The sequence below is a fragment of the Pteropus alecto genome, unplaced genomic scaffold (assembly GCF_000325575.1).
Source record: "Pteropus alecto unplaced genomic scaffold, ASM32557v1 scaffold78, whole genome shotgun sequence".
NCBI classification, from domain to species: domain Eukaryota; kingdom Metazoa; phylum Chordata; class Mammalia; order Chiroptera; family Pteropodidae; genus Pteropus; species Pteropus alecto.
The window spans coordinates 12,005,109-12,018,672 of record NW_006443124.1 but is presented as its reverse complement, the minus strand read 5'-3'; the positions used below and the strand labels follow the sequence as shown (position 1 = coordinate 12,018,672).

The 13,564-nt window shown below is 37.2% G+C and overlaps 1 protein-coding gene across 4 annotated transcripts in view; it reads right to left on the bottom strand.

Moving 5' to 3' along the window:
- Positions 1-2,684: 2,684 nt before the first annotated feature.
- The window catches only part of RAPGEF6 (Rap guanine nucleotide exchange factor 6), a 152,130-nt gene continuing 141,250 nt past the window's right edge, over positions 2,685-13,564 (bottom strand). For all 4 annotated transcript variants that reach the window (XM_015598101.2, XM_015598099.2, XM_015598100.2 and 1 more), the window contains 4 exons: positions 11,174-11,402; positions 9,063-9,565; positions 6,786-7,100; positions 2,685-6,104 (listed from right to left, as the gene is read on the bottom strand). In XM_015598101.2, the coding sequence (XP_015453587.1) occupies positions 6,079-6,104; positions 6,786-7,100; positions 9,063-9,565; positions 11,174-11,402 (1,073 nt within the window). In that variant the 3' untranslated portion in view covers positions 2,685-6,078. The remainder of the gene's footprint in view (positions 6,105-6,785; positions 7,101-9,062; positions 9,566-11,173; positions 11,403-13,564) is intronic.

Here is a 13,564-nt window from a genome sequence, read left to right as displayed (position 1 = left end):
ATCACGAAAAAGCACCAACCGTAAGAGAAAATAATAATTTCTCTAGTTGAAAAGGAGCTCAGTACCACTAATATTCAGGGAAATGAGACCACAGTAAAAAATCATCGCATACCCAACAAACGGCCAATGTTAAAAAGACCCAAAACACCAGTAGTCAGAACAGATGAGCAGCTGCCAGGAGTCTTTGGTATATTGTTGTTCAGTGCAGACTATCAGAAGTTTCACTGGTTCTTATATATATGACCTGCTTTTCACTGCTGTTCAGAATTGGGCAATCTGTAATTTCTGGAAGATTTCCCTTAGGAGCCCTGGAAAAGACCAACACTCATTAAGTACTCCAACTCTTAATGTCCCAATGTACAAACAGTGTCTTAGGGAAATAGCTGTATCCATGCTGACTATTCGTTAATGTCCAAATATTATCCATATAGAATCTAAAATTCTATATTTTCTGGTTGGAAATGCTTCAGTTTCATTACCTCAGTGAAGGAGGAGTGTCCTGAAATATTTCACTATGGGCTGGAGACCTATCTGGAAAGATGGCTAAAAATGACTTTGCTCTCATCTTTTTAAAGACAAAGACTCCAAGAAGTTACACTGTAGCATGGCGCCACCTGGTGGCTCCGGTGTAACTTTACCAAACTCCTCCTATTTAGCCCACATTGTTTCTTCCAAAAGAGAGTCTTCTGCCCATGATTGTCAGCCATCACGCTCCACATAGTGGGAAGCCTGGCTAACGCTTCCCCATCATCAATTCCAAATCTCCTGCCTGAACTAACTAAAAAATTAGACAAAATATGTAAAACAATGTCACTTAAGACACTGGACATCCAGCGCTGATAGTCGGTAATCCTTGAGAGCACAAGAAATAAAAAAGGTGAGCCCTACCACTGCTCCAGCTTACTGCCTGAAGAAAATTTCCAGGCCATAATGAAGGGGAGAGAAGAGCACAGCAGTGGTCCAGAACTGAAGAGACAAATATGGGAGTCCAGGGAGGTGAAAGTGGCTAGAGTTCAGTCTTTCATAAACTTCCAGAGAACATGAGTCCAGTTTAACATTAATCCCAAAACCTAACAAGTACAAGGAAGGGAAATTACAGCCCATCTCTCTCTTGAACGTGGGTGTTGAAATCCTAAACAAAATATTGCAAACTAAATCTAGAAGTATATGAAAATAGCATGTCATGACCAAGTGGGGTTTATTCTAGCAAAGTGGAAGGTGAAATCGGAGTGCAGGGGTGGGTGAGTGGGGGAGTAACACTAGGAAATATATCAATTAATTCACCACACTAACATAAAAAAAAAAAACAAAAAACAATTCTATCACCACAACAGATTCGAGATAAGCATTTGACAAAATTCAACACCATAAATCCATTTAGTAAACTATAAATAAAAAGGAACGTCTTTAAACTTATAAAGAATACCTACAAAAACCATATAGAAATCATCACACTCAATGGTGAAATCTGAAAGCTTTCTCCGAGATCAGGAATGAAGAAAGGACTGGCTGGCACTTTGATCTGTGCAACATGACTAGAAATGAAATGCAAAATGACTAGAAATAAGTAAAAGTCATTATGAGCAGATGATGAGAGTATATAGAAAAGTCCAAAAGAACCTACAAACTGAAAATAAACGCATTGAGCAGGGTTGATAAATAAAAGGTCATTATAAAACAACTGTATTTCAATGTTCCAACTACAAATAAAAAAAAGACTTAAAAAGACACCACAAAATGGCCAACAAGTATGAAAAGATGCGTAGCATTATTAGCCATTATGGAAATTAAAATGAAAACCACAGGAAGATACATGCTCACTAGAATATCTGAAATGAGAAAAATTAAAAACATCAAGTTTGGCAAGGGTGATAGAAATGAGAAAAATTAAAAACATCGAGTTTGGCAAGGGTGATAGGAATGGTTTCTTCTGTGCATACTTGGAAAAACAGGCTGATGAGACTGCTGTAGAGGCGGCCTCTAGGGTGGCCAGTCTTCCTCTTACCTTTGCTTTTCAAAGGTTTCTTGAAAGTAGTGAGAGTTGGGGTTCCTGGGGTATACCTATGGACCACCACATCCTTCAATGGCAGGTTCTGGGTCTTCAACGGCAGACAAATGTAGTAACATGTATTAGTTTCCTAGAGCTGCTCTAACAAATGGCCAAACATTGGGTGACTTAACAGAAGAGGCCAGAAGCCGAATCTAGGTGTGGGCAAGGTAGCACTTCCTCTGGAGACTCTAAGAAAGAATCTCTCGTCTCTTCTAGTTCCGGGTGGGCTGCCTCTCTCTGCTGTCTCCACATTATCTTCGACTCCATGTCTGTGTTATCTTCAGGTGATGCCCCAAGGTGTAAATGTCAGATCCCTGAGGCACTGACATTGACAACACTGTGGAGTCACTGTATCAGTCACCCCTGGGCAGTATGCCTGAGACTTAGACCAAGCCCCAGTGGGGTTTAAGCCGCTGTTATTGGGTTTGTAATCAAACACTCTTTTCAAAAACTAAACAACCTCTAGGTGTTTTACACATACTATAAGGTCAACTATAATTGGGCTGTTCCGATTTCTCTGGAGACTTAAAAAATAAGGCCTTCTCACCAACATGGGTCCCAGACTGGCCCTCTTGAGTGACTGGGTGTAATTATTTTATCGTTGCCATTCATTTGCAATAAAGTGCAGAGAAGGTTAATGTAGATTCTTTATTGATTTCACCAATGTATTAGTAGATATGATAATAATAAATGGTACTTTTACATTCTCTTAACCAAAAATATAACAAATATTTACACTCAGTAAAAATACAAAAAGCATACAGAGGCACTGTCTTTCTAAAAGACATAAGTTTAAGAGGTATCAAAAAATAGGAGACAAAATTGCTTGTTACAGGATACTTTACAATCACTGAATTGTGCAGTATAATTCCTTTTTGATTATTATGACTGTGCAGTCTTGTTTTTATCTTTTGTTGATAAGCTCACGTTTCAATTTTAAAAGATCAAGTACAACTGCATTCTGTGTATCAAAAATAAAAAAGCCTTAAAAAAGCACAACAAAAGCTAAAGATGAACTGGGGTTCAAGTTTAAATTTGAAAATGTCCTGTGACACTCTGAAGATTTCTCCCTTTGTTCTAGCTTTTAAGGTAATTCTAAAGGGTTACATCTACTTTAGCATCACATTTTTTAGAAACTTAAAATATATCAGAATAACAATCAGTATTTTAAATATATAAGGAAACTTGTTCTCCTCTTGTTTTCGTAGGGGAGAGAATACTTTATAAAAATTAGGTTTCTGGTAATCTCCATGATTACTGCCACATTTCCAGCCTGGAGAGATTCTCAAGGAGGTTGTGCAGACGGCAAAAATGTGATTTATCACCCTCATGAAAAACCATTTAAGGTTTTTTCTCCTCAAAGGTCATATTGAAAGTAATCATTTGTACGAAGTAAGAATTTATTAATTACAATAAACTTTTATTGAAGTATATACTGGATTTACTAATTTTGCAAATCTTTCATTATGAAGACCTTGTTTTGTTGAAACTTATTTGGCAAAAGTTTGCACGGAGGATTTACTGCTTCGATAGTCCTGGCAGATTCAGTGTTGTGGTGGGATGAGGGTGCTAGTCTCGTTATTAAAGTTATACATTTATAAAATAAAAACAAAAACAAAGGGAGTTAGAATTGGGGGGAAAGACTTGGATCGAATACAGGTTAAGGCTTCTCTTGTTCTAGTCATGTGACAGAGAAGGCAGGAATGTACCCCAAAGTATAAAAATTAAAACTCCATGATTTTTTTAGGGATACATATATATCAAACCACAAGGCATTTGGCTTTAGTTCCTGATCAATGTGATCAGCTGATCCAAATACTCACAGTTCAAGCTAGATGAAACAAAGGCAGCTACACGGTGCACATCCAAAACCACAAGCCTCCAACTCTCTGTGCAAGATATTACCCAAGATATTATCAACACAAAGGACAAAGATGGGTAAGACTCCCATTTGGTTTGAAAGACCTGCTAAATAAACGGACTCTGCAAACAGCACACTTTTCTGGGGTAAGGAATATAAAATGATGAGAATATCCATACTTGATAAAAGGATGGTTATAGCAAAAATATATTTCACTTTATTTTGCTTTGGACATGAAAACAATATTGTGTAAATCAGTGAAGGAAAAAAATCTGTGATCAGAGGACTGCTGTTTATAGATCGAATCACTACAGTGTAACTTTCAAACAACGATTTTTGATCTGGGCTACTTTCCATTTCAATGGACCAAGAAAGCTATAGAGCCAACTAGCTTCACTCTAACATACAGCGGTTCATTTCTAAGGCTTAAGTTTCTGATTAACAAATTTTTGCTGAGGGAATTTTTTCAGACATGCTATTTTTCCTAAAATAAAGAGACAATCACTTTCATGGAAAAGATGGACTATTGCCATTTACCACTTGGAACTGATTTATGATTTTAAAATGAAGGGAACAGGCAGGAAGACAGTGAGAGGGACGACATAGCTAGGAAAAAATGAGAACAAACTCTTGAAACGGAAGTCATGAACCAGCGGAGTCCCATAAACTGAAACACAGACAGCTAACTACTCAGGAGTAAACCCACCGGCTCCGAGTTGGCCTGGGCAGTGCACTTAATGGCTCTGGCTTTTTTTTTTTTTTTTTTTTGGTAGTCACAGAAATCTATTAAGCTCTCACTTGCCTTTACACTAAAAACAAATTTAAAAAATTGAAACTTAAGATATAGAAAACATTATATTTGATTTGTAAAAATGTGGAAAGTCTAGCTTGTCCACTAAACAGTCACTGAAATTTTCATTAAATACTTAAGAGTGCCATGCCCAACAGGCTGTTACAAAATATGTCTCCTTCCTCTGAAAGGCTAAACTGAGAACCGAGAGATAATATAATTCCATAATTCCAGCTCCTCTTTTGTCTACAAAATTTTCAACTAATTATATACTTTGCTGAGCTAACAAGCTTTCTGGCAGGCAGCTGTGAGCTGCAGGGTTCATCATGATCAGTTCCATGCTGGGGAGGGGGGGACACTGCATAAAGCTATGTTCATCCTCATGATTACTCCACCAATGATTGCACTTCCTTTAAAAACAAAACTCCATATTTGAGTTGAGAAAAATTTTAGTTTTGGATTTCTAGAGGGCAGAACTCTCTAGAACCCATTATCTAGTTACTGGATTTCTACTTTTAGTTACAATTAGATGCAGCATGATTTTTCACTTCAGAAAAAACTGGTATACATGTTATTTAACATAAAAATTTCATTCTTTGGAACTTAGGGTTGCTACCCAGCCCACCTTAGCCTCAACCCTTTCCCAAAGGACTGATAAGAAACCCTGTGGTAGCTTCATTGGCCTTCCTAATTGGGACCAGCAGATGGGAGTATTTTCCTTCCGGACACCGCAACCGCAAAGGGCTTCCCATTCCACTCAGACCAGCCTGCATAGCACTGGTGCTACAGATGGTTACATTTCTGTACAGGTGAAGTTTATCATCCCGTAAAGATGACCTCCGTTTGGTCTGAGCAGAGACAGTTTCATGGCCTCAAACATAACCATCAGCTACACAAGAGCTCCCAAATAAAAGCGAAACCACGAAACTTCAAATAATAAGTTACTTTTCAAATATACAAGAATATCCTTGGTATTGGCAGACATTTTGAACTTGTCCATTAGCCCAAGCTATGGCTTAGAAATACTGCTACCACTATCTTAAAAATAACTTGTTAAAGAAAAATCTATAGTGATATACATGGGGAAGACTCTGAGTTTGACTCTGTTCCAGTAACTGTAGCCCCGAGGCAGGTCTGGTATGCAAAAGGAAGAGTGGTATCCAGGCACAACATCCACAGCTGAGGAAACTGCAGGGATTAATGGAAGGGAGCATGATTCAGGGCTATCTCACTGCTTGGAGCACAGAGAATGAAACCTCTGGGTTAGCAGCAGCAGCAGCGAGCTGTTGGCTGGCAACGGCCTGCAGAATCATGAGGGGGTTCTGCCCACTCCTTCCTCCATGACTTTCAGTAGATGTCAAATGTGTCATCCAAGGGCTAGACTGCTGAAACCTGTTCATTTTCTGAAAATAAAAAAAAAATACAATTAAGTGGCAGATTGGCATATCAATGAAAACTAGCAATCTAGTTATCTGTTTACAAAATTAGTCAATTTCAACAAAAGAAATCCTCTCAAATCATCAAGGGATCATCAAGGTCCAGATTTTCTTGTAATGACATTTATGAGTTCTGATCACACTGAAAGCTGACAATAAACTGAAATTTTATAACGTCTTTTTAATTACTTTATTACTCTATTGTTTAAAAGGATAAAACTCCATTTACTTTTAATTAAACAAACCACAGCTGCAAAGTCAGTGAAGGTTTGTGCTAATAAGAGGACCAGCATGATTTCGGATAATTTTGCATTTTGATACTTGCAGTTTCAAGGTTCCGTGCATTAATGTAAAACATGACTCCACTACAGTCACACGTCTCCTCTCAAAATTATCCCGTTAGACTGAGCTGCTATCAATCAAATATAAGAATACTCTGTTTGAGCCAGAAAAAGGGGACTAGGCACACAGAAACAAGCAGTTTGCCCTCTCCATTTAAAAAACACACCATCACAGTAAGAGATTTTTTTTAAAAGAGATTTCTGAGGCATTTGAAGAAAACATTACTGATTATATAAAATATCACGGTAAAGACCATTTATGTTCAGCAATTCATTTAAGAGCCATTAAAGTAGTTTGTCAACATACCATCTGCTTCGCTATCTGCATCAGTCACGTCTGCTAGTTTGGGATGAGATGGCTGCAAATTATGCCTCTGAGGCTGAGTTATAATCTTCGATGGAACACAGACCACGGGACTGCTACTGAGAGAAGCTGGAGGCAGTCTAGAGAGGCTGCTATGCATCATCTTTGACCTCTGCACTGCCACACTATAATCTGGAGGTTTTAGGTGTAGGTGAGTTCCTTCCTTTAGGTCTGCTAAAGAAATCCCCATGTATCCTGGAGGAGTAGGAGGTGGCTCCCTATACCTATCCTCCTTCTTGGGTGAGGTGACACAGTACACTGGCATGAAAAATAAGCAATGGAAATGTTAATGAAAAACATAAGAAATGAAAAAAAACCATACTGCAACTTATAATGACAAAATAGAACTTAAAAACAGACAAAATGAATATATTTGAATACACTGACAGATTTATAACATTAAAAAATCTTAATATACTGGTTTTATAATACATATGTTACATTGTCTTATAAACATTAAAGAGAATGAGATAGAGTTGAAGGAGATGACGCTGATGACAAGCTTCCTTCTGCAGTGTAGCCCTCACGCCACAGAATTGTGTGGCAAACCCCTCACGGAATACCAGCCCCACAGGTGACCGAGTCAGGAACATTTAGAATCCACCCTAAATATCTATCCTCTGTCAACTGGATTTTCTTAGAAATGACTTCTGGGCCCTGTAAAGGTTGTTTTACCTGAGACATGAAGCACTGTTTTATGACACTCCTGGGTAGACTTGGCTGTCATTTCTGGCATATAAATGACTTTAACTTTTCTGGTACAGAGGAACTAATTTCTTCAAAGACCTTACTTCTAACTTCTCAGTAATTACGTGAAGAAGAAAAAAACATAATTTTAAGAAATTCATCTCAAATTAAGTTTCTCTTATTTTCAGGGGACATTGGAAATAACGCTACCTTAAAATTTTTCTTCCTCAGTCTATAAACCCTGATACTAAGGCAAAGCTCCCCAAAGCATTAGAAGTAGGTTAAAGAAGTAGTTCCATGAAATTAAGACTAATTTACAGGACAAATGGCTCTGAATATCTTGACCGTAAAGTAACTTTTTAAACACAAACATTACATATATACAAGCAGAATTAATTAAAAAAGGATCATTAAATAATTCTAATATTAATTCTCCCTTTAGAGGATCAAGCCTGCCCATACTGAAATTTCTAGAACTCTACCAGTAATATTTGCATGTAGTATCAAGGTCAGAAAGGATTTCCATTCCCATCTGTGGAGGATGGGACAAGAAGGGGATGGAGAGGCTTTTAAGGGAAGTCAGCCAAAAATGAAGAATTTAAGTGATTTGCATAGTGATCTAGAAATGAAAGAAATAACATTTTTAAAAATGTATTTCCCAGACAAGAGACCAATTTTATATCCTTGCACACACACACTTATATATCCATAGTAGTTATCTTTAACAAAAAATCCTTGAAAAAAACGAATTAGCTAAAAATCTGCTCTATTATGCAATCTGACAAGTAAATACAAATATGCTATATAAATGTGCTATAAAACTCAGCGCACTAGTCTTTCCTATTTTTTAGTAATTTCAATTGACGTGAATATGCTATAGAATTAAGAGCTGACTAAGATAATATTGATTTAAAGTACAGTCATTCCACAAATAAAATTCTAAGCAGGGGCTATTAAATCCAAGTATTTATATAATTCAAGGAAGAAATGAAAAATGTATATGATGGCTTAAATACTAAAAGAATACAACAAAAAAGTCATCTGTGGTTAGAATGGAATCCACAAACAGGAGTTGGTGTACCCATGATATGCGCTAGGAGGGTATATTAAAATATGTTTTGGACTTATCACATTTCTTCTCACATGTAGTATCTAAAAGTAATATCGTATTCAAAGTTTCTACCATGTGTGGTGACAAAGAGGATAATCTTTTTATCACTATTGCATAGTAATTCAATATTTCCTCAATGAAAACAAAATAGATCTCAAAAAACAAAAAAAGACAAACAAACCTATCCCCTTAATTAAATACCCCATACCAGCCTTTTCATTTTAATAGGCTTGAATATCTGTTCCAAAGCCTTTGAGAAATCATGAATTTTCTGAAAATAATGTGTTTGCAGAGGGAAGAAAGAGGGGTTGGAGAGAAGAAATTTTTTTCAAGAATAAAATTCTAGACCAAGATGTCCCAATGCCATTTTTTACCACTTAATCTCTAAATGCCACAGATACAACAAAAAAGACAGAACTTACCAATTAAGCCCTTTTCTGTACTCGAAGTAACAGTCTTATAAACTGGGTCAGAGCCATCCTTAGGGTCTAAGCCCTCAGATGACTCAGCTGGGGCACTCTCCAATACCCTCCGCTTAACCGTCCCATAGTTTGGTTCGTGCGTGTCAGAAAGAGAACCGGAAGAGATCCGACTCTGTCTCATCAAGTTAGTCTCTGGGCTTCCTTCACACTGACCACAGGTTCTAGAGCAGCCTTGAGGACAGGGGTAGGGCTCGCAGTCAGCTGGTTCAACTTCAGCAATGGGGCCATCCAAATGGGTATGTCGGTAAGAGTTCAAAAAATCCCATCCTTTTGGGTTTGGAAGGCTTTGGAAGTTGTCATGGGAGCTGCTTGAACAGGAAGTCCAACTTCCACGACCACTATCGGCTGCTTCTATAATGACATGCTCATGAGAGATCTCTTCATTGCTCACAGAAGATGAGACAGCTAAATTCTTGATTAGAGATGGCTTTGATGGTACCCACCTACAATTGAAGATACATGATTAAAAGTAATTTACTGGCTTACCGGAAAAACTTCTTGCAAGTACTTTTTTGCAAGTACTTTTTTGCAAGTACTACTGCATACAAGAGACTATAATGCTGCAACAAGTATTCACACCAAAATAACCTTGTGGAAAAAAATGGCACTATAATCAATCATCACTAAACTTCTACTGGCATCAATGTTAATACTTATCAATACTAATCAATATTAATCAATGTTAACATGAATAATTAGCAAGATTTCCTGAGAATTTTTTTTTAAATTGACTTTAAATGAAAATGAAAGATGAGGTCTAAAATGAATAAAATTAAGTATACATTTTCACTCTTGGCCAACATAAAGCAAGTTCCTCTCTATGCACGTAGACTTGAAAATTCCCAACTCCAAGAGTGAACGTCTGAGGTCAGCCTACTTCTCAGTGCACCTAGTACAGTGCCGAGTATGCAGCGACTACCTACCTACGACTAAGTGAATATTCCATCACTCAAAGCAGGAGTCCCCAAACTAAGGCTCATGGGCCAATTCCAGCCAACAGCCTCATTTTGTATGGTCTGGAGCATGGTTTTTACATTGTAAAGGGTTTAAACAAATCAAAAAACTCCGAAGAATCCATATATAACCAGCAAAGCCTAAAATTTACTATCTGACCTTTACAAAAAAAAAAGTTCGAGAACCCTTGATACCTTGTGTAAAATGCTTCTAAACTATGATTATCTAGACCAGGGGTCAGCAAACTAAAGCCCATGCCCGAATCCAAACCCCTGCCAGTTTTTGTAAATAAAGTTTTATTGGGACATAACATGCCTATTTGTTTACATATTGTCTAAGGGTGTTTTGGAGAAACAAGGTTGAGCAACTAGTTGCAATAGAGACCTTATAGCCTGCAAACCTAAAATATTTACTATTTAAGTTTCATAGAAAAAGTTTGCTGACCCATGGTCTAGAGAATCATAATTTAGAAGCTTTTACAAATATGATAAATATTTTACTATATCTTATATTTTTCATATTAAAGTATACAAGATTTAACGATATCAGTTTAGAATCAACTTTCTTAACGCGTCCTCAAAGATTTCCATTTTGCTCGATTCTAAACAGAAACTTAAGAGTTAACATTTGTTAACTGACTTTTGCTAGCTGGTAATTCTAAATCATACTTTCAGAGAACAAGGATCAAGGATCAAGGACTGGTCTTACTCTCCCAACTTGGCTGCAACGTGTACAGCACTGGAGGTACTTCCAATTTTACAATCTTTTTAAACAATCTCTATCCTAACAGAAAGAATGCAATAGCCTCCTCTCTCACACCAATGACAGCTTCACTTTGAGTTCTTACTAATCGAAAAGATATGTGTGATAGAAAGTTACTTAAATTCAGTAATACTTTAAAAATGAGCATTCATACATCTTTCAAAATAGTCCCAATTTGCATATTCAGTATAGAGAATATATGCTTGGCCTGCATATTCTTCTAATGATTCCCTTGCAACTACCCCAAAAGGGGTCTAGGGTCAAGGTGCGGAGCACTGCTTGCAGTGGCCACTTGGCTTAGGTTTTGTGATAGGAACATAGGCAAGGATGTTTACCCAGGGCCAAGATGACTATGGTCTCCTGTCCCCGAAGAGTGCTCTGTCTTTTCCACTGTCCCAGTGGATTCAGGGACCGCGACAGCCTGGGAAGAACACCGTTCATCCTGCAGAGCCGCAGACATGGAGTCAACAGAACAATTGCTCACAATGCTGGACCGTGAAGAAATCTCACTATGGCTGGAGTCAGATAAGTTGTCAGATTTAGCTGATGGCATAAGTGTATAACCTGAATGAGAGAAGACAAGTGATCAAACTATAAAACAAAGAAACAGGTGGGGGTTTGTGGGCAGGTAGAGGGCAGTCCCTTACACTTCCATTCGCTTATCTACCCATACCAATTCAACTCCAAATTCAAGAAATAGAGAAGTCAAAGACCAGTATCACCGAGAAACTAGTCCAAAGGTCTATCGGCCCCAGGTTCTCACAGTTACAAACATTTAATAAACAAGAAGGCATTAAGTATATTATAAAACATTAAAAAGTAGACATCTGAGTTTCTCAGCTTCTTTTTATGCCTATATCCCCTCCCCTTTGATTAACATACATATTTCATGTCCAAAATACTACCTTGAGGTGGGGGTGGAAGAGGGGAGTCAGGACTCAAGGGGAAAAATTATACTTTCGCTTTTTCAAACTACATGTACTTACCCCAGAGAGTCTGCTTATGTCACCTAAGAAGTCTTGCCCCAGGTTGAAAGTCATTGTTTTAGTATTTTTAAGTAAACAGTCTTAGATCTGGATTTAATCTTATATCTAGTTTCCTTTTTCTTCACCAATTTGCAGAATATTAAATAGCCGAACTGACAAACAAATATGTTATGAAAAAAACAGCATCTACCTGTTTTAAACTGTTCTAAGTCTTACTGCACAGCAGATATAGCTAGAGAGATTTTCTTTTTCTTTCAAATAAAGGGGTGGAGATGGAGTAATGTGGAAGGATCCAAAAACAAATCTGCAGCATGAGGTAGTTAAATGTAATGAGACAGTTTTGATAATTATTAGAAAAGTAACCAAACTTCTTTTGCCTAGAAATAAAAGAAAATGCCACAGTAATCCCACCAGGGGGCAGGCCTCAAAGAAACAACTATCTTCTTGCTCCCTGAGAGAATGGGGTTCAGTAAGTACATAACCTTTGGTTCAATCCTAAAAATCTCAAGAATAGGTTTCATACTCACATGTAACTGAAGTCATGAAAGGAAATATTTATTGAACAGTAATCTCCTTAAATAGTTTAATTTCAAACAGAAAAATTAAGACCCAGAAAATGTGTGACTTCTAGCTGGCTTATGGGGCTAAAGATAAGACAAGATAGTGTCTTAGCTCCTACCTCAGTTCTCTGATCTTGGGATCACTACTCTTTCTCAGCGCCCTTCAGGAATTAATTGGTCAATTTCACGAAGACCAAGAAAATAGATGTGGTAAATAAAAACAATTTAAATTAAAAAATTCCCAAAAGAAAAAGATCATTGCTCTTTTATCTTAGGGTTATGGATCTGCTTTACTGTTTTAAAATAATTTCATCCTTATGCCTGTTAGATCAGTATTTCGAAAATACAATCAATTCTAACAATCCCCTGGAAAGCTTATTAAAATACACATTCTTAGGCCCACTTCTGGAAATTCAAATTTACGAGGTCTACGGTGGGACACAGTAACTGTATTTTTTAAACAAGTTTCTCAGATGATTTTGAACCTGCTAGGTTAGACTATCTCCTCCTTTTCTGATCAGAGGTATATGAAAAGTGGATGATTAAAAAAAGTACATGTGAACAAGATGCAGTTTATTGCTTCCCAACACTTCTTCCTTTAGCCTGTAAAGTAGATGCAGTAATAAGACAGCACCAAAATTCTCTGAAGTTTCTGATCAGATCATTATTGGAGGTTTTAATGTGAAAGCAAATACCTGTTCCTAAAAAGCCTCCTCAATTTATTTCACTCACAGACCCAGCAGCTACCGATAGGAAATAAAGCCAACCACAGAAATCAGAGTATAACATTTACTAACATTAGTGAAATAACATATGTAAAAATAAGGCACTTTAAATCAACAGGATTTTGTTGCTAGAGGACCTGTAACACTAGTCATAAAATACTTATAATATTTTACTAAGTTGTCTGCCTAAGCTTTATTTGACAAATGACTTAATTTAAGCTACATTTACATTAATAAATAAAAACAAATTTAACACTAAAATTAAGGAACTTCATCAGAGTGTCTTCCTCCTTTTAGACTTGAATCGTGCATAGAAGCAGTTTAAAGCGTTACTGGTGCCTCGGCTATTTGAATTGAAGATGTCACTCCCTTTCTCATCATCTCTGATGTTGCTTCCAACATCTTTCACTTTCTCACAGCTTCCTGTAGCTTGATTGTGATCTGCGTCCTCTTTT